This window comes from Coturnix japonica, chromosome 7, assembly GCF_054131305.1.
Source record: "Coturnix japonica strain WE chromosome 7, WE-NBRP24, whole genome shotgun sequence".
NCBI classification, from domain to species: Eukaryota; Metazoa; Chordata; class Aves; order Galliformes; family Phasianidae; genus Coturnix; species Coturnix japonica.
This window is the reverse complement of record NC_140669.1, coordinates 5,726,858-5,747,479: the sequence shown is the minus strand read 5'-3', so window position 1 is coordinate 5,747,479 and position 20,622 is coordinate 5,726,858. Positions and strand designations below refer to the sequence as shown.

Genomic DNA, 20,622 nt, shown 5'->3' with positions numbered 1-20,622 from the left:
ATAGAAGTGGTAAAAAGAAATTGATCACTCCTTCCTTCTGATATGAGACAGGAGGAATGTAACAGGAAAGCAAATCATCTTCACAGCAACGCAACTTTTATTTTGGGTGGCTGTTTAAGTGTGTATTTCCTAAAATAAAAATACTCAGTGATTCACTTTTTCTTTGTCCTCAAGGTTCCGTGTTTCTTGTAGAATTTTAAAATAATCTTTTCTAATGAGGATGTCTGATATTCTTACTGTAAAAGATGAAACTGATGCAATGAAGGGTTCAGAAGCTGAATTTAAAGATACAGACCCAGTTGAAAACCTTACAAAATCAGGAAGTCAGGAGCAGATTCAAGTGGAAAAGGATGAAAATTGTCCCGATAGCAAAAACAATATGCCGGTAAGAAGCATTTCTCTTTATTTTTCACTCATGTATTGTGTTAAATGAGTCTTTCTCATTGTCTTCTCATTTTTATTGTGATCTCCTTATATATTAATTTGACACAGATCCAGAGAACTTTTCTTCACATCTGTTTGTGTTCATATATGTATGAAGGTCAGTCCTTTTTAGTTGTTTGATTTTGATAAGTGGTTTTCACAGGAACCAGACAGGTTGTCCGTTATTTATGTTCTTGTGGGTGCACATGGGAAGCTGAGTCAAGGCTTTTCTATTATAGCAGAACAAGGGGAAAACTTGGCACTTTGAACATCTTCAGCTGCTGCTGAAGAGAATTTGCTGTATTGAGAATACACTGTATAGAATAATAGGATTTGGTCAAGACACTGAAATAGTGAGTGTTGCTAGTATCCATGTAGCACCGCAGAACAGCTCAGCATTTCTACCCTGAGTAGGAATGACCAACCCAGGGCTACGGGTGGCTCAGGTTTAACTCCTACGGAATAGCTGTCCTGCATGAGGCTGAAGTATTCTGATGACAGTGATCCAAGTCCTGGGTGTTAGAGGAATCAAATCAGCAGTCTGGGTCCAGCCATTCTCCCTGCATCAGTGGCAGAGGGAAACAGTGAGTTTTCATCCCGTCTTGGCTATCCCTGTACTTATGTACCTTTCCTTTTCCATAGTATTCCCCCGCTTGACAGCTGTGTTGTGTAATCTGTCAGGTTGGAAAGGTTAGGTTGTCCTAACAGAAGGGTTGGTACGTATAAATGTATTATCTTTACAAGGTAGGAGACATACCTACAAAAACTAACGGCAAATTTCGAGTAAGATGTGCAGGAGGTAAATAGTGTGAAATGTTTTGTATTAAGAAAGCAGACACACCAGCGTTAGTGCCAGTAAAGGATGTGTGGAAACATATTTGATACCTCTGAGGTTCGGTTATGCAGTTTACCACGTAAGCTCAGGAGATGGGACTGTCACAATGGACAAACTGGCTGACTCCTGGCTGAGGGCTAGAAAAAGTCAGATTTCTAAGAAGACTTGGGGGCTTGTGTTTGAGAAGAAATTAACTTTCTATCAGAATTCTTCCATCTATGGGTTGTTAATAATAATAATAAAAAAGATAAAAGCTGTTATCAGGGTATGGAATATGGTAGTGTTCTTTTGTGGGTTGCAGAAACAGGAGAGCGGCTTATTAGATTCTTGTTATTGAGAAATGAACAAAACTTTCTTTTGGGACTAGCTTTGTTCATCACTAGCAATTCAATATTCTGCTGAGCGAACTAAGCTTTATCTGCTAGCTTAAATTGCTTCCAAATGAATCTTGTCAACTACTGTAATAACACAGTTGTACTCTTTAATATCTTCTGATTTTATTAAAGCTGGTATCAGTGTAAACAGAGAGCTTTATGGGGGGGAAAATAAAGTTCTTAAAATGAAGTAGCATATGAGAAACAGCTACTGAAATGCGGGTAGATATTAGAACTGAGCTGGTAATCTCTTTAATCTCTTTAATGAATGGAATATCCCAGTAGTCATGAAAAATGAATGTGTATGGTTTCTTTTCAGTAAGTTGGAAGAATCTCATTCACATTTTCTCATTCAACAAGTAGTGTAGAAGCTTATGAGGCACAAGACGCAGATTGCCTTCCTGCAAACAGGCGTTCCTGCACAGAGAAATGAAACCATCCATGGCTACAGGCTTTGCTTTTAGCTCTGGCTTCTTTGGAAGAGGTTTTGGTTGGTTGATTTTGTTCTTATGTGGGAGAAATATCTGGTGGCAGAGATAATTTTGTAGCATACACACCAGGAACTGTACAGCCGAGTAAAGAAAACGTCTTTTTGATGCAGACAGTTCTACTGTCTTCTTCATTTAGTGTAAATGTGAATGTTGTGTCCAGGAGTCTCTGTCAGAACCAGAACATTGCCATGACTTGAATAGTGAAATTAAAACTTGAGCTAGTTGTCTGAGAGCATTGATTTTAGGATTGGTAGGGAGACAGTTGTGAAGTGGAGCCTAGTCAGTGTAGAGCTCAGCAAGTGTGTGTATCTGTATTCTGTTAACATCACTTGTCCAATGGTAGCTGATAGAGCAAATAGAGATATTGCTTTCTAAGTTGCAATTTAATTTCTTTACAATCAAGTAAGAAACTAGCTACAATTGTTCCTCTGTCTCACCCTATCATGGTTTGTATGCTTCTGGGACTCCATATTTGAGTAACAGCTCATTACATTTTGATGTGCAGCTTTGACCAACTTCTAGATTATTTTGGGATGTTGTGCACCAAACTGCTGTTGCATACAATGGGAATGTGAAAAATGTCTCATTAGAGAACATGGGTATCTTTCCTGGGCTTTTTGAGCAATATAAGAGTGGCACGGACCTTTTAGTTTCTCTGTTCCACAGCTGAGTTCCCTGGAGCCTTTCTCTGCCTCATTCTCAGCTATTTGGGTCTCTTCAGTACTACCTTTGTTTCCAGAATGTGACTTAGTGATTTCTAATAGGCCCATGATTAGATAGATACTGTTCAGCTTTTGAACTGTTGAAAATGCTTCTGTGGCCAATGGTGAAACTATTTTTTCCAATTTTGATCATTAGTCATCTTCTCCTGTGTCATGGAAAATTGCTGTCAGTACTCACCAGTACAAGACAGGAAGTAACCATAGATCATGCTGTTTTTTCTGTCTTTGCAAAGCTATGTACAGTTGGTAGGTAGGACTCTTAACAAGTGGTTTTAAAATCAGTCTGGTTTAGTAGAAAGGTGAAAACCTCTTTTGTTCAGGTCTACTTTTACAATTACTTTACTACACTATGTACCCTATATTTGAACTCACCTGGGGTAATTGGTTCAGTGTTAATCGATAAGGGTTGGGAAATCATCCCATTCTTAAAACTCTGTAGCTTGATATGATGCAAACTTTGCTCAGGATATACAAAGTGCCAGCTTTCAGTAAACTATGCGTAATTTCAGCAGATGATAAAAGGACAAAATGTTTTTCAGACACCAACAAGGCTGTCTCTATTGTTGAAGGTATGGGAAAAGCTGAACTGTGCTCCAAATTTCAGGGGAAAAAAGACATAGCAGTTCAGTTTGCTTTCAGTGCTATTTAAGGTCCTTCACACAGTGAAATGAGTAATACTTAAACAAGCAGCCCTTCTGCTCTTCACTGAAGAGCAAAAAACACACTTGATACTTGAGGAAAGTGACAGAAAATAGCTGTTGTTGTTTCGTAGCTTTTCATTTAAAAGGGAATGTTGTCCATTAAATGAGATCTGAAACACTATTACGAATGTGATCTCTCACATACAAATGTTAGGCTTACTCTTAGTGAAACCAGTTCTATTAAAGGCTTGTACATTCATCAGTTTGAGTTCTATAGTGAAACCAGTACTTAATCTATGTTACAGCACTGTGAGTGCCTCTGTACCTGTGGAGCTGTCACAGGAATTTGTTCAAACTTGGAGGTTAAAAGCCTGTCAAACACTTCTTTGCTCTGAATGTACATTTCAGTGATGCATGCTGTCCCAAAATTGTGGTAATCTTGGAAGTGAGTGTATTCTTGGGTAGTAAACTGCTTAACTAAAGCAAAACTTTTGATCAGCAACCTGTTCTAAAGTTGTTCTTTATAGCTCCTAATCTTTTAATTATTTATAAAATGTAAATTAAATAATTATTAGCACATATATTACTTACATTGTAGGGGCTTTTTTCTTCTTCCCTCTTCTTCCATACCGTCATTTTTCCAGATAGGTTTCAGGAATGGGAGGAAAATTTATAAAAACAAACTCATGTTACCAAGGGAATTGGGACACGAGAATTTTAAATGCAGGAGGTAGCAGGGAGTTTAAACTACATGGATCTTACTGAGTGAGATTAATGCTTACGTTTGTAAGATGTCTATTGTTACATCTTTTTTATAAATGTCTTCTGTTACAAATGAAGAAAGAGAGCTTGAGAACAGGCACAATGAAGAAGGGAAAGCATACAGGCCTTCAGCCAAAAGCACCTGCTGTTGCTTTCATAGTCTTGACCATCACATCAGTAATAACTGTTAAATCTTTCTCTGTTATGCAGACTTTTACATGAATGAGTTGAACTATTAAGTTTAATATAAACCTTTTCTGTTGTGCCTATCATTCAGCGGCCAGTGCAGGCTTTTGGACAGACAGCAAAAAGGTCGAAGGTACAGTAGACTTGTGTGCTGGCATGCTGAGGAAGCCCTCCGTGCTTGATATGAAGCCTTGTTACGTTGTGAACAGTGCCTTTAGTTTTACCCTTTCTTTTCTGGCGATGAAGCTTTGTTTTATTCTGTTGGATTTTTTTGTCTTGCCTAGTTGTCTGCTTTTGTGGTTTGCCTTTATATTTTTGGTGGCTTCTTATTGTTATGGATGGACAGAAACACTTTCCCAAAGATTTTATTTCCTTTCCATTAGATGTGCTCTGTTGTGCTTGATAGTGCCTTTAGAACTGCCATTGCTTTGGTATTATCTTCCTGAAGGAAGTAATTTATTAAAAATATTAAAAAAGCTGTTCTCAGCCAATTTGTTTTATGTAAATTGAATGGAAAATATAACAGCTTCTGGTATCTTCGTGGAACTTTGATAAGCCATAGTTTTTAATTTTACATACTTTCCTTTAGTCAAACACAAAGTTAAAGTTAGTTCGGAGCCTTGCTGTATGTGAAGAATATCCACCACCTCCTACAGCTGAAATATCACAGGACCTCCAGGTAAAAGTCACATTACTGAAGTTTTGAAACAAGTTGAAGTAACTTACTATTCAGAAGAAAGTCTTTTGGATGCTCTTTAAATATGTAGATAACATATTTAATTTAAAAAACATCAGTACAGCTTTAATAGTGATGGTGATGTCTGGTAAAGAATCTGCTGTTCTGAACAACAGTGACTGGTATCGGGGAATGCAAGGAGTGAGGCTTTGTTAGTTCTTCCATCTTTCTAGCATTACAGTGCGTGGTAGTTAATGCTGTGTGCCTTCATTAAGACAGCCAGGAAAACAGCGTGGTTGATATGCAGCATAATTTAACAGCTTTATATTTAGGTGATTTAAGCAGTTTAAAAATTTGGTGTTTTGAGTGAATTTATGCATGTTATTAATGACTGCCGGTGGTTGTCTGAACGCATGCCTGAGGTATTGCTGAAGATTAATTTGTTTATATATACTCAAAGGAAATCCTAAATACTGGATAAAATATATAAAATGCTTTAAAGTCCAGCTTCTCTGAGTTTATCCCTAGAGTGCAATACTGTTACCAGTCCTAGTTTGGGTATGGACGATGGGCGTTGAAATGGTTTTCATGCTGTTCTTGTTTTCACTCCTAACAAAAGTTTAATGATTGTTCATCCTCATACTGACTTATTTTGCTGTTATCTGCAAAGCTTCTGAACTGTCTTTTTGTGAAAAGTCTCACTTTGTGTAACAAGCAAAGGAACCAGTAGGAGCGGGTGAGAATTTGTTGCTGTGAGAGATGCATTTCAGTTTTGGGGAGTGAAAGAGTGTGAGAACTCAAACTAATTAAACATCATAGGAACGAGCCACCAAGTCTGTGTCTAGGATTTGTTCTTGGAACTGTGAAAACAGTTTTTCCCAGTCCTTCTGTAATGTAGTTGAAGAGTTAAATGGAGAAATTTGGAAACTGGGCCAGCTGATGTAATAAAAAATCCAATTCTTAGGAAGAGCTGTACAGCATGTGGAGTAAGAGATAAAAAGACAACAGAAAAGTTGATGCCGCATACTGTGATCTATTATCCTGTAATGTTTCCTGTAAGGCTACCGAAAGTGACTAGGAGATGAGGGTTGAGGCAGTAGGGCTTAGCTGTGTCACTGCATCTTATTCCAAGAGGAGACAATCCTCATTGGACGAACTGTTCATTCATTGCATATTTCAAACATAAGTCATCAGGATTTTTTAGTACTCTTGCACTGTATGACACCACACACTTAATGGTTTAAAATCACAGACTCTCATAGTTATCATTCTCTGCAGGTGACATTTGTTGCAGTGTCTTGTGGGAATTTCTCCTTAGCGCTTTGCAATATACGCAGCTTATTTTACCTTTGTAATACACTATTTCTTTATTCTTTTGCCATCCTTTGTCTAACCTTAGCTGCTGGGATTGTTTTGATTCTGTACACTCTGATACATGAAGTATAAATACTAGATCAGGTTGATTAATTTCAGCTCTTAATAAGAAAAAGCTGGCTTTGTGTCTGTGACGTTGATATGGGTAACCAGCAAATTGATCGCTAAAAGATGGAACTTCTCTAACAAAATGAAACAACCCAAAGTGGGAAAAATGAAAACAGAAGATGGCAATCAACAAACAGTCTGTAATGATGGTTTAAATTGACTCGAGTGAATTGAGATTGTGGCTGATTTTAGAGAGTGATGGTGAAAGCTGAGAACCCAGAATGCAGATCCTTTGAGTAACTGCTCTGTAAAGCTTCTTGGTTCCTATCTCTTTATTCAAGTGTATTAAGCTACAGGCATTTTTGAGATTTTTTATGGGTTTGTTTTGTTTCTATGTTTGTTCTTTGCTTTTTGGCTTTTTTAAAGACAAAATTTGATGATAATTCATGCTGCTGCATTTAGGATTTGAGATTGGAAGGTCATTTGCTTTACAACAAAGTGTTAATTCAGTAGGCTGGCAGAGACGAGCTATCACTATAGTGGGATTAAATGAAAATTCTAAGGAACAGAAGCTAAAGTATTTTCCAGTGGCTTTCCCATGAAGTAGGTCACGCTTAATTAGATGCTATAGGTTGTAAAGCATGAAATCACAAGAAAATGCCCTTTGGTACACAGTTCTGTGTCACACTTTGAAGTAGAATTGGTCACTGTTCAGATGGCTCTCGTTTTTAGCTCTTGTTGCAGAAAGAAGCATAAAAATGATTACTTGCTCTGAAATCCTTTGACTGAACTATTGCTATATGATTTTTTAAAAACTTTGGCTATGTACTCTATGTACTCTAAACCTATCCAATCAATGTTCAAATAAGAGAAAATCAGACTATGGAAAGTCATAAGGTACTTAATTTTGTAGTGTATTTTAAAATGGAGAATAGCATGTTGCCTTGGTAGATCTGAGGCACGATTTATTTCTTAATATGACAATCACCATGTTTGGTTTTGTTTTTTGAAGTAGCAGTTGCATAGCTGCTAGGTGGACACTCACTGTTAACTTTAGCGGAGGTTGTGCCAAGAGGTGTTTGCATGTGAAACGGTCTTTAGCCTTGGTAAATCCTGACTGTGTTTGCAGGATAGGAGAGTGGTAGACAAATAGCTGTGGGGCAGCTCTGTGAGCTGGGTTGGGAAGAATTGCATCTTCTACAATGGGATGGGTAACAGCATAAACTCAGTTATCTCTGGGGAAGCAAAACAGATGTTTGAGAAACTTCCAGGTAAAAGGAATGTGGAGTGCTCTTACAGGTCAGGATCGATGGTCCACATCTTGGGACCACTCCAATAAGGAATTTGTTTCTGTTCCTCTCATCTTAGTATGTTTTTGCTGTCTGAGATATGATAGTCCTTCATTAGTAGTTTAGTTAAAGATAAAAGAGGAACGAAAAACAAGATGTTACTTGTCCACTTGTTAGGGAACCGTTGTGTCACTTGTCTTTAAAAGGAAAGTTCTGTTTTGCTCTACCTGGGAAAAGGGTTTCATGATAATTCGCCTGTGTTGTATAGAAAGGTGGGTTTTTGAGATGACTGCACACAAAGATACATTATCAAAATACACAAGAGGAATCTAAGCCTTGATTGCATTAAAGTTTGCAAATTTAGCCTTGGTATATTCTACTCTAAGTATTTCATCTTTGTGTGTGTGAATCTGATAGCAGTGGTCTGTCTGTCAACGAGATTGAAGGATTTGTTTTATTCCATAATGGAGGGGGAAATATAGATGATGCACACTACCTAAAAACATAGGTATGTAGAATTCATATAAAAATTAGAATATTTTCTTTATGTTTCAAGATACTTCAGACTCACTTTGAAATAGCCTGGAAATGAATCTAAATTCTAAAATATTTATTGCTTTCTGAGTCTTCTCAATAGTTTTTGATTTGCTAGCAAGTAACTTGGTTTTGTTTGTCTAGAGTGTATGTGTGATCAGAAAGAAAATGAAGACAGTTACTTTCCTTGCTACTACTTCATTTTTGCAGGTGACATAGTGCAGAAAGTTCTGCCGCAGACAGATATTGTTTGTTTGAAATAATTGCCACGATGACAGACTTTTACTTTTGACAGGAGAAAATTCAAATCCAGTTGTCACAGAGTTGTGAAAAAGAAGAAAAGCCTGCGAAAGATGAAACGGAAAAGGAGAAGTCCAGTGATAAATTGCACAGAAAAATGTTATCAAGAGGTTTGCTATCCGTCATTCTGCTATTAGTTTGTATTTTTTTATCAGTGTTTTCAGAATTTATCAATGATCTTGTCTGAAATTTTTTTACTGGAAGAGTTTTTTAAAATGTAAAAAACTACATTGCTTTCTTATGACTAGAAGTTTGTTTGAATGAAGAAAGAGTTCCACTGTCTAGGAATGCTCTGTTGGCACAAACCACAGGGGATTTTTGCACGTGTTTATGATTAATATTTCATTGTATCTTGTTCACCTGACTATATGGTCATTCACGCACATGCTTTTGCTAGAGTCTAGATTATAAGAATTCCTTGGAGTAAGGATTGAACTCAGTACATTAGAATGATAAGTATGATGCATGCATGTTAATATTCCTGCAGACTGGACTGAAGGTCTGTTCTACCTGGAACTGAACTGCAGAAATTAATGATCATGGTCTCTGTCCATGTTACCTTTTGCCACATTTATTGCATATAAGTTGGCAATTCATTGAACAGCTCTTCCTTTAAATAAATGAGACAGAAGTCATATCCAGGCATCTTGTATCAACCAATATGTAGGAAATATCTTTAAACCTGCTATTCTTCTCATGACACTGCTAGCATTTGTTTGTCTTCTCTCTTTCTCAATTCCATAAGTCCTTCTTCATGTAACATTTCTGTACATCTTGTCCCAGCTGGCAGCCAGGCATTCATGAAACAAAAAGTACCAGGGTGCAGAACTTGGCTGCATTTATAAATGTCAGTCTTCAAAATGACGTGCTCCATACTAAGCACAAAAAGGCCTAGAACAGTAAGGGTTGAGGCATCTAAGTTTGAGCTGTGCCTACTTCGGGCATCGGTTGACACTTTTGTAATTCTTGAAAGAAATGTAGTTCCAAAACTATTAAACCATCTCTAGCTTATAATTCTGAGATTGTAACTGTGGAACGTGCTGGTGAAGGGAAAGGTCTGTTGTTAAAGTATTTCAGTGACACACGTTGTTATTTGGGCAGCACCCAGTCTTTCTGTATATCAGCTGCTGGTCCGTGAAAGTGTATACAACAGTGCAGTGTAGCATGTTGGAGAAAACTTGGAGAGTTGATGGAAATGAAATGACTCAATGATAATATACTCCTTCAAGGTGTAAGCAGTGTGTTAATAAGACTGACAGTGGTACTGAAGCTTTTGCCTCTTGTGCTCTGCTTGAATTGGACAATTCAGAGAGACAGGGTTGTTCAGCTTTGTTTTTTGTTTTGTTTTACTTCAAACCTTTGTTGCCACGTGTCTACTGGACAAACAGTATCAATCCATAAATACGATGTTCATCAATAATTGGGAAAAATATCAGTTTGGTGGTTTGGTTTCTGTTTGTTTTTCAAAATGTAATTCTGTTTTCTCCACCCTACCTTTAGATTCCAGCCAAGAGTACACAGATTCCACTGGTATAGATCTTCATGAATTTTTAGTAAATACATTAAAAAATAATCCCAGGTAAGCATCAGCAAAATCAACTGGCAGCTTTTCTGTCTCTGATACAGCATCGTGTTTTGTTGGTGTTTCTTTTGGTTTTCATTATGATTATTATTATTGTTATTTTATTTTTTTTCTTTTAGATGTTTACCATTGCATCAATTATTAGGATGAGACTTTGTTGTGGAGGCTATCTGAAACACCAATCCTCTGTAGTTCGTGTGTTATATGAACACAGGTTCAGGACCCTGACCTGTTGTAAATGCTTTTCTAGTTTAATGAGCAAATATTGAGTTCTGTCTGTGTGCAGCTCTCATCTGAAGAGACTCTTTAAGATCTGTGCTCATTTAGCGTCTGCTTGTTAGATACCAGATTGCCTTCTTTCACGTTAACCTGTCCTGTACTTAATTTATAGGCAGCTTCTTTAAATATGTAATATATAAACCATAGGCACATGCATCTTCAATTTACATGTCAGAAATCAAATCTGACCTAGTCCAAGTCCATCGTTTGTTAGGAAAAGTTGATGTGATTCTGTTGCTTTGAAATTTGCTGTACAATGTGTGTCTGCTTTATTCTTGCCCTCAGATCAGCAGTTTAATACTAGATGTGCGGCTTAACATACATGGCATGAAATGAGCTTAGTAGAATTGCACTGCTCTTATAAAAGATATTCCTGTTAATTGTTAGTTGCTTATATTATAGTATGATTTATGATGTGACAATGCACTGATATTCCATTTAATTGGAGGAGTGCAGGAGGGAACAAAAGAAAAGATTATCATAATGGACCAACACATTTTGTCCTATAGAGAACACAGAAAAATTAGATAGGCCTGTATTAGTCTCTTTCTATGGCCCTACTGGAGGTCATAAATCATCTGAGTGAAAACAATAAATTTATAGGCAAAGGCCTGCTGGGGGTTTACCTGCTGTCAAACAATGACCTTTTGACAGTTAGTTTTGTTATATGCTAATGAGATATCAAAATTGGCATTTGCATTTTTGAGATTATTTTATGGTGTTTCAGGTAATACTCATTTCATTCACCTTCAGTTTTAGTTTTTTATGTTCTCTTAACATCACATTGCAGTGTGTGCCAGCTTTTAACTACTACTCAGTTGTAAGTATGTTGTAGGAAAGCCTTCTGTTACCAGCACCTACTCTGTTTCTCTGTGATCCTGTGATTCACCCTTCAAGAGGCAGTTGAGGCCTCTGCAGATCTTGCTACCCATGCTGAGCAACAAGAACCAACCTAGTCACTCTTTCCCTTCTTGAGCCTTCTCAATGGCTCTACTTTCTATTGATAGTACCAAGAAGAGATTGCTTGCAGGCTTTTGTACTGTGATTTCTGAGAGTTAAATAAAATACAGCTTAGTGGAAAATGAGTACTTTCTCCTAAAAATAAATAAATACTGCATTAGACACTTGATGGTCCTATTTATAGTTTTCCATCATTCCTTGGTCATAGATACTATCTGTGTATTCTTAAGATGAATACAGCCGGAGTTATTGGAGTATCTCATATGTGAGTTGCTGTGTTTTTATTTTCAGGGACAGAATGATGCTGCTGAAATTAGAACAGGAAATTTTAGATTTCATTGGTAATAATGAGTAAGTACTGTACTCTTATAGGAAAAAAAAATTCAAGAGTGTTCCTGTTTATTAAATAAAGCTACTATTCCTTTCTTCCAGAGCTCCAAGAAAAAAATTTCCCCCAATGACATCTTATCATAGAATGCTGTTGCACAGGGTAGCTGCTTACTTTGGATTAGAGCACAACGTGGACCAGAGTGGGAAGTCAGTCATAGTTAATAAAACTAGCAATACAAGAATGTAAGTGTAAAAGTCCGGAAAAAACCTTATGGTACATATATTTAACTCTTGGGATATATTATGCAATGATGCTGAATCTGTAGCAATAGGGGTTTGTCTGTTCATTAGGAAGCATGCAGCAAGGAAAGGTGTTCTGAGTGTTACATAATAATGTGATCTGTTGCATGTTCGAAGGTTTAGCGATACAAAAGTATGCTGTCTTGTTGCTTTTCTCGCAGAGATGCCCTATGAACTGTTTCCATATTACATCAACTATTACCTGTTTAAAAATTAATACCAGCTTCAAGTACCTCCTTTCATTTGGATTAAAGCAGCACTTACCTTAGAACAGGGCCACGTTCTGATGGGCTGAATAGAGTGGAAAATACTTGCTGAGCTTTGGTTTTCGTACTGTAAAAGTCTACTGCAAAAATTCAGGCTTTGAAATCTGTTATTGGAATAACACTGCCTGCAGATCTCGCCAGGTTAACAGCTCTGCATGCTACTTTATTGTGATGGTTGGGGAGTTCTTGGAGAAACCACTAGAAAAAGAACTATTATGAAATGCTGGCACGGGACTCAGAGCATCGCCAAGCTCCATGTGTAATTGGCACTCTTGTTCTCAGGACCCAGCTATTCTCTATTCTGCACTTGCTCTGTCTCCTTCTCTCACCACAGAAAGATGAAGGGTTAATGTGTTGATTATATTTAAGTTTTGTGTTACCTAGTTTCTAGCTTTAACTGAATAAATTTGCATGACTCTTTTTTCTTTAAGCACTCTGATGTGACCATGAAAATAGGAGTTCTCAGCTCCTGCATCCTCATCGTAGACTCTCTGCAGCTTTGAAGGAATAAAATCTTATTATCCACCCTAATTTAAGAATCAGTAGAACTGAAACAACATACCATACTGAAATTTTATTTAAGCAGATAGTTTCCATCTCAGAAGTTATCAGACTAAATATTGGCTAGAAAAACTTAAGACTTTTTGTGTTTGTTTTTGATTTGGCTCTACATACTCCATCAGAAATGAATTACAAAGGCATACATTTCAAATCTGTTGTCTTTACATCTACCGGCACCCCTAGACTGAAGCTTCACATGCACAAGTGTGGAATAAGAACTTCTAAAATATGATTTCTTGTTGTTGTTATTTTTTAATATATATATATATTATTTTTTTTTATTATTTTATTTTATTTTAACTGGCCTCTGGAAGCCCCATGTAGGCATAGCTATTAATTAGCAGGCATTTCATCCAACCTGCAGACAAGAAGAATCTTAATGTTTTCAGCATTCTTATTTTAAATCACTTTGGATATAAAATAAGAATTTAGAAAGAAAACCTTGGAGATCTGCTCCATGTTGAATAAAACCAAACTTACCTTTTCCTCATAGGCAGATTCCCGGCTCCAGCGCCGATCAGTGATGTTACTGACATCAACAACCCAGTGCATACTGGGACGTCTCAGTGGAGTGGGAAGTTGGTGATTGCAGGGCAGTAAATTCAGAGACCTAAAAAAGAAAGAGGTAAGACAGTCTAAAGGTTCTCTGAAATGCCTGCTAATTACATTTGGGCATCCAGTAACTAATAGTTAGGCTTGGCTGTTTTACAAAGATCTCCTGGTTTTATATAAATGCCCTGAGTAACGAGTAAAGATACAGAGAAGGGTGCATATGTATTTTGTCTTTCAATAGGCAAATTCTTTCTGATTATCTGAGAAAATCTTACTGTAGTAGTAGCAGGTTCATTGTCTAGGCCGTTGGTATTTGTTTTTTAATAAGAAAGTTTGCAAACCATTTCACTTCCTTTCACAAAGTAGATAAAGTACCAAAAGAATATATTGCTTTTTCCTCTCGCTTTGATCTCTTGCTTGCCCTCACTGTTGTGTCATTTTTCTTCTCTTGTTTATTTCTACTTGATTATGTTTTAGAAGCTTCTAAGTATCAATGCTTTCTCCTTTCCCTGTATTTCCTTATCATCCATTTTCCCTTGAAATGAATTCTGAGGTATATTACAGCTCTAACAGAAAGCACCTTTCTTCACTTTGGTGCATGCCCAATACCCATTGCGTGGCACCAGTCTGGATTCAAGAGCACTTGTGGTTCCACATGGGCATGTGGTTGCTTCCCACCTTAATTGGAAACTGAAGCAAATGCTTTGAAGGAGGAAGCGATTTTAAAAGCAGGTTTGTTGTGCATCAGAAACAGGAGCTGTAAGGTGTAAGCAGCAGTACATGGTTTTGGTATTTTTCCCATTGCCCAGACAACCAAAATCTGTCACAACTGATAGACTGTGAAATATATTGCACACATTTCACTTGGTTCCACCATGTATAGTGTATTTTTACAAGTCCATGAATTTTTCTTTTTAACAACTTTTTGTAGACCTGACCAAAAGTTTTGTGAGCATATAAAGGATGAGAAGAGCGATGACTTTCAGAAGCGGTACATCCTTAAAAGAGATAACTCTAGTTTAGACAAAGATGACAACCAGGTGAATAAATATTACTTTCCACTTCTGTTGGTTGTATTGGGTGATGTATCTGTACTACTTTCATGTGTAAGTTGACACTTTATCACTTAATTTAGATGAGAATACGATTAAAAGATGACAGAAGAAGTAAATCCATAGAAGAACGTGAAGAAGAATATCAGAGAGCTAGAGAAAGAATATTTGCACAAGACGTACGTATCAAAGAAGATCATGCTGTCTGTGTCCTTGTTAAGAGATGTTCCTTTTCAGGAAACTCTGTATATCAGAAGAGTACTGAGCAGATAACCATTAGTGTGGCATGAACTCAGTTTGTAAATGATACTGAAGTGTCTGGGAACTTACTGATTATTTTATTTTCTCATCATAACTGCGTGAAGCCCACAGAAAAACTGAGAACATTTTCTTCTATTCTTTAGCATTACTGCCTTCAGTGCATTACTTTGCCTTTTTAATAAAAATCGGGTTTGATTTTGGTAGTGTAGACATTACAGGTGTTACTGAGAGCAGTGATTATCCTTTTCATTTGTTTGCTCTTAGAAGCAGGTGAGAAAAATCTATTTATTTCAAATGCATCTTATGATCAATAAGAATGAAAGAATCTGGATTTCCACATGTGCAAACTTGAGTCAGAAATCTGGAAGTTTGTTCTCTTGAGTGGAGTCAAGTGGAATGAAATTCTGCAGCTCTAGTTTAGTTAATAGGTTTGTGGTGTCAATGATGATATGTGAGCCATACAAATCCATTAACTTATTCCGAGCATCATATGGTGCCACTTAGTAAATTATTGCTCAGCCGTGCATTTTTTGATTTTTTGAGTTTCCATTTCAGTCAACATTATTAGAAGTAAATACTGTCTTGCAAAGTTGAGTACTTCTAACCAACTTTTCTGCCTCTTATCTGTAGCTCTCACACATTTGTAATATTCTGTAGGTGTAATGAGCTCAAGAGGTTAATTTGCTGTACCCACATATTTTGTTTACCCAAGCTACAAGCAAAAAGGATGGAGTCTTAACCTTTTCCTTTTGCATACCATGTATCATACCCTTAGGAAGCTTCGTACCAGAAGTTAAAAGTCCTTGTTAAGGACAATATAATTAAAATTGTTAATAGACCTTTTCACTTTTTACTGTTTGCCTGCCTGTATTTGATGAATTCGATGCAGTTATTGCAGTAGCCAGTGGTGTTACTGTACGCTTTCATGCAGAGGAAAAGGCAACCAAGATCTTGCTAACAGACCTGCACAGTCACATCAGCTGAATGTTGCATGGAGAAAAGGCCTAATTCAAGGGAACTGCAGCTTGATAAAAAGCAGTGATACAAATGAATTGATCAGCCCTATTCTAAAGTTAGCTTTAATTTCCTACAGATAGCTCTTTTTATGCAGGCTTTTCTTCCCCCCATAACATGGAAATCATTCACCAAAGAGGTTAAATTTTCAGGCAGCTTTATACATAAAGCTATCAAAGTTCAGAGCTGAGAGAAGAGACTCAAAATTGCAAGTTGTTTTGTTAGTGTGCCATAATTGGGGTTCTAGATGCCATTAATGCTTCTCTGCACTTTTTTTTGCCACTCAGTCCCTGTGTTCCCAAGAGAATTATTTCACCGATAAAAGGTAAGTAAATTTGCATTTCAATTCTGTCTCACTTTTCTATTTTCTTAATAAATATTAAGCTATCTTATTAAAATGCCAACAGAATCCAGGAGGAAGAAACTAATAGTACACAACAAAGACGACAGATTTTTAGGTATTTGATGCATTCTCTAAAATATATATATATGTATATCCCCAAGTATTCTGCATGCGTTTCACCTTTTTTTTCCCTCCTTTTCCTTTATTTTGCAGTTGATGCTTGTGCTAAAATTTTAGTTTATAACTTGCAGAGTCAATAAAGAAACATCAGGGAGGTCAGCCAACAGCCATCAGAGCAGTACTGAGAACGAGCTGAAGTATTGTGAACCCCGTCCCTGGAGCAGCACCGACTCTGATAGTTCCATCCGCAGTCTGAAACCAGCTGTAACGAAGGCCAGCAGCTTCAGTGGGATCTCAGTTCTGACAAGAGGAGATAGCTCTGGAAGCAGCAAAAGCACAGGCAGGCTATCTGAGACAGGTATTACAAAATCTGTACATAGTCACCTAGCAGTGAAGTACCTGCTGGTTTGATATTTGACACGTATTGTATATGTGTGCTAATAGGGGCCTTGGTATTGTAGGTGCTTCATGCATACAGCTCCCTCTGGTCACAGTGGGTGCTGCATGCATAGAATGACTGCTGACTGAGGCCTTTAGTGTGTAAGTGCCTTGGAGAACTAGAATTCAGGTTACAAATTAAATGAAGAATTTTGACTTAGGAAGTAGAACTTAAAACTTAATTACTGATGGCTTTAAACTAAATGCATTACAAATTTACGAAGAATTTGAGGGTACTTATCAACATATGTACTTAATAGCAAATCAAAATGTATTTGGAGTTCAGCTCTAGTTTCATCACAGCAAACTGCTTTGTGCAGTCTAAAGAATCTGAGCTGCTATCCTGCTAGAGTAATACAGCATAAAAACCTATAAACCTGACCAGTGCCATTGCCAGGATTTAAGTGCTTTAAAAGTTTACTTAATTTTTAAGTTGCTGAAAAAAAAATTAGAACAATGGAATAAAGTGTAATGTTTAATTGTAAGAGTCAGAAATTCTGGGAAAAACAATACTATTTTCTTTAAGCCTTTGGGTTTCAAAGGTGTGCTCATGTGTAACTAACGTCAAAACAAAATCCCAGAAAATAAGGATATAATTCTTCTGTGAATCAAAAGTGACAATTATTAAATATTTCTATTTCAAATGGTAATTAAATCCGATAGAAGAGATAATCTTAGCCCTGCAGAATGTTGAGTCTTGAAGTAGATGGGTGGGTTACAGGTCTGCTACTTCAAAGATGGAAGTGGAAATCAGAACAGAAGAATATCACTGCTTATCTGTGTTGTAGTTGGCCTTCCTGTCATTTATAAAACTTGTTTCTAAGGAGACTTGGTGAATTTTTTTTGCTTTCTCTGAAACTTCCCCTACACTGTAGGTATGCTACCACACCTTTAATGCGGTAAAGAGATTTTTTTCCATTGTGCCTTGAAAAATATGTTCCAAAAGTACTTGTACATTTGTTTTGAAACTGTAAAATTATGTACGTTCTCAGAAACACCTTTAAAAAAAAACAAAACCATTAATTGCAAGAAAAAATGCTCATTTTTTGATTAAGGATGCAATTGGCTTTAACTGTGATGACTTCAGGCTAATTTCTCTACATAATCTAGAAGTGGCTTTGTTAAGAAATCTAAACAAAGTAACTGGTAAAATCAGGAGTGTTTGCTGAAGCTGAGCTAAATTGTTTTGCACAATTTACAAATCTTGGCTTTGTATTTCACTTTAGCAATAAAATAAAGCTAACAGCATCAGCAAATGCTTGCAGCTGTACTAATTTTTCATAATAACAAATGAAAAGCTTGCAGTTAGAATGTTTTGTGAAGGACAGTTGGGTGACTTAAATTGGAAGATATGTTTTACCCCAGTCTTCACGATTATATAGAGGCTGTCAGGAAGAGTTATTACATTTAATCTTAGATATACTAAGTCCTACAAGTGTCACAGTAAAGACTTAATTAAAAGTGTGCTGGATTGTGGACCTAGAGGTCTGTAGGAAACAGTGCAGTTCTATAGTCCATTCCATGTTGGTCTTCTGGAAAGTTGCTCTTGTCAATATGTATTAGCTTTCAGAAAGCTCAGGGTCTGGTTCTCCACTGCCTTGCAACATTTATAGCCATTCACAGTTGTAAAGTAATTTCTTTCATTAAGCTATTTTGTATTCTTTTTGAACTTCAAATAAGACTAATTCGGGTTAAAAATACCATATTACCTAATTTTTCTTCTAGCTACATTTTTTATTTCAGCCTTAAAATTGCCAGGGGAGAGGGGAGGTTGGGAAGAGTGTGTTGGGATTTTTAATGTTCTGCAATTTGTCCATCAGGTGAGACAGATCACAGACAAGTAGTAGCCACAGAAAAGTAGTGGTTCCTTGCATGCAGGCTGTGTCTATAGAGCATGTAATGTAAGTAGTGTATCTAAAGGGACATTTGGCTGAATGGATCTGAGTTATCCAATGGCCTGCATGTGTACAATAGCTGTCATTTGTGTGTGCATAACTGGTGTATCTAAACCCTTGAGTACATCAATATGTATGCATGCATCTTTTTGGAATGTGTGAGCCATCAGTTATAAGAACTGTGGAAGAACTGCACTGTAGTGCATGTGCATGTATACAGATGTATTTTCTGACCAGAAATCAGATCTAGAGATGGTTGAGTGCAAAGCAGTGCTGAACTGACCCTTGGTTTACCAAAGGAATCTTGTAATGGTGTTCCAGGGGTGATGAATGAACATTTCATTGGCAAGGCCACTGTTGAATTATGTGCTTATGCTTAGCTTTAAGGGTTAGCATTTAAAAGTGTGTATGTATATGTATATATTAAGTGAGCATGATGTTTCTGTCTTTAGGTAAAAACAATTTCTCATTACTCCTTTCCTAGGTTCAGAGTCTTCTAGTAGTGTAGGGTCATCCACGGGTTCTCTTTCTCACACCCAGCAGCCTCTTCCAGTGCCAGCTCTAAGTCAGCCCTCTCATGGCACGCCTGCCGTCTATCCAGCTGTCAGCACTAGTAACTCTCTTTCCTTTGATGGTGGCATAAATGGGCAAGTGGCACCTACTAGCAGTAGCTTCTTTTTGCTTCCCTTGGAAGCGACAGGCATTCCACCCGGCAGTATTCTGATCAACCCTCAAACAGGTTGGTATCTGCTCGTGGGTGTTCTTGTTACAGTTGAGAACTCAGACAAAAATGTGCAAGTGTTTATATAAGAGTTAATTTCGGTATTGTCCTTTCTTTTCTTTTCTTTTTTTTTTTTTTTTGTGTTCAGTGCATGTAATTTTACAAGCATGACATTTATATAAACGGGATAAGTAAACTCACTTTGCACTTTGGTACAAGTTTTAATGTATAGGTTTAATATATTCTGATGGTGGCTAGTACAAAATACTTCAATTTGTCAATTATTATCTAGAGTACAGAATAGTGGGAGAGGGAAGAGTCTTTTTCATTGCTAATATAAGATGGTTTCACTGACAGAAGAGCTCCTGAGCAAGTATTCACACCAGCTTGAAGGAATCCATTATCCTTTGTTTTGCACATTACTATAAACATTCTGTAAACTCATGGCACTCAATACAAGAGACAGAAATAAGGATGGATCATATGCTGTTTTTAAACCTGTTTCAGTTTAAAACAAGATTAAGTCAGTGTTGGTGTATTTGGCCAATACTTGTATTTTTAATAAGCATGAGACTGCAAGTTCATAATGTAGATGCAGAGATGTGCAACTTCTTGCCTGGTTTAGAAAAAAAAAAAAAAAAAAGAAAGAAAATCAACCTTTTTCTTGCTTGTGGAAGTTAAGGAACACTGAAGGTTTGATTTTACCTTTTCTGTGTAACAGATGATATTTTAGTATGCAGATTTGTTTCCTTTCTAGATGGAGAAATACTTCAGGATTAATTTCTTACTGTTCTCTAGATAAACTTAATTATACTTGAATGCAATTGCATGTACTTTTGTAAAACTGATTTTTTTTCTCATTGCTGTTGTTGAAATAATCACTTGTTAAATTATTTCTCTCATGTAGTTAAATAATTTAACATAAATCAGCTGTGATTCTTGTATACAAAACTAGAAAACTATTTGATTTATGAATCTACATATTGATATGCCAGCTAAAGCTTCTTTTACTAAATCCCTCTAAAGAATAGCTAGTGCTGGTCCTGATAGAATTTGGTTACAGCTGACTGCAGCTGCTAATTTTTCCAGGAAGCTTCTGCATTTCGAGGAGGAAGTGTTAGCTGTCTCAGGGATAGATTCTGGGCATAGCACTGTTGACTTTGCTTTGAGGCGTAATGGCACCACCGCGCATCTTACATGTGAATTTTCCATTGTGACGTTGGCCATCTGAGCACAAGTGTGACAAATTGTGATCAAATTTTGCTAGGAAAGCAAACATTTCTAGCATTTGTA

General features: G+C 36.9%; 1 protein-coding gene and 1 long non-coding RNA gene across 28 annotated transcripts in view; one reads left to right on the top strand and one right to left on the bottom strand.

The window, feature by feature from the left end:
* The window catches only part of R3HDM1 (R3H domain containing 1), a 40,825-nt gene that overhangs the window by 796 nt on the left and 19,407 nt on the right, over positions 1–20,622 (top strand). For 12 of the 27 annotated variants that reach the window (XR_014947871.1, XR_014947870.1, XR_014947869.1 and 9 more), the window contains exons 2-14: positions 175–385; positions 4,526–4,567; positions 5,024–5,113; positions 8,651–8,765; positions 10,156–10,234; positions 11,768–11,827; positions 11,909–12,049; positions 14,417–14,525; positions 14,621–14,716; positions 16,100–16,137; positions 16,220–16,270; positions 16,407–16,633; positions 19,093–19,347. Coding sequence is in view for 24 of the 27 variants with exons in the window: in XM_015868873.3 (XP_015724359.1) it covers positions 215–385; positions 4,526–4,567; positions 5,024–5,113; positions 8,651–8,765; positions 10,156–10,234; positions 11,768–11,827; positions 11,909–12,049; positions 14,417–14,525; positions 14,621–14,716; positions 16,100–16,137; positions 16,220–16,270; positions 16,407–16,633; positions 19,093–19,347 (1,474 nt within the window). In the remaining 3 variants the exon portion in view is untranslated. The remainder of the gene's footprint in view (positions 1–174; positions 386–4,525; positions 4,568–5,023; positions 5,114–8,650; positions 8,766–10,155; positions 10,235–11,767; positions 11,828–11,908; positions 12,050–14,416; positions 14,526–14,620; positions 14,717–16,099; positions 16,138–16,219; positions 16,271–16,406; positions 16,634–19,092; positions 19,348–20,622) is intronic. The other 15 variants (XM_085552184.1, XM_085552181.1, XM_085552182.1 and 12 more) reach the window with 9 other exon arrangements.
* LOC107316882 (uncharacterized) overlaps positions 381–20,622 on the bottom strand; it is a 44,918-nt gene continuing 24,676 nt past the window's right edge. The window contains exons 3-4 of the long non-coding RNA XR_001556626.3: positions 13,414–13,543; positions 381–983 (exon numbers count right to left, since the gene is read on the bottom strand). This is a non-coding gene — a long non-coding RNA (uncharacterized LOC107316882). The remainder of the gene's footprint in view (positions 984–13,413; positions 13,544–20,622) is intronic.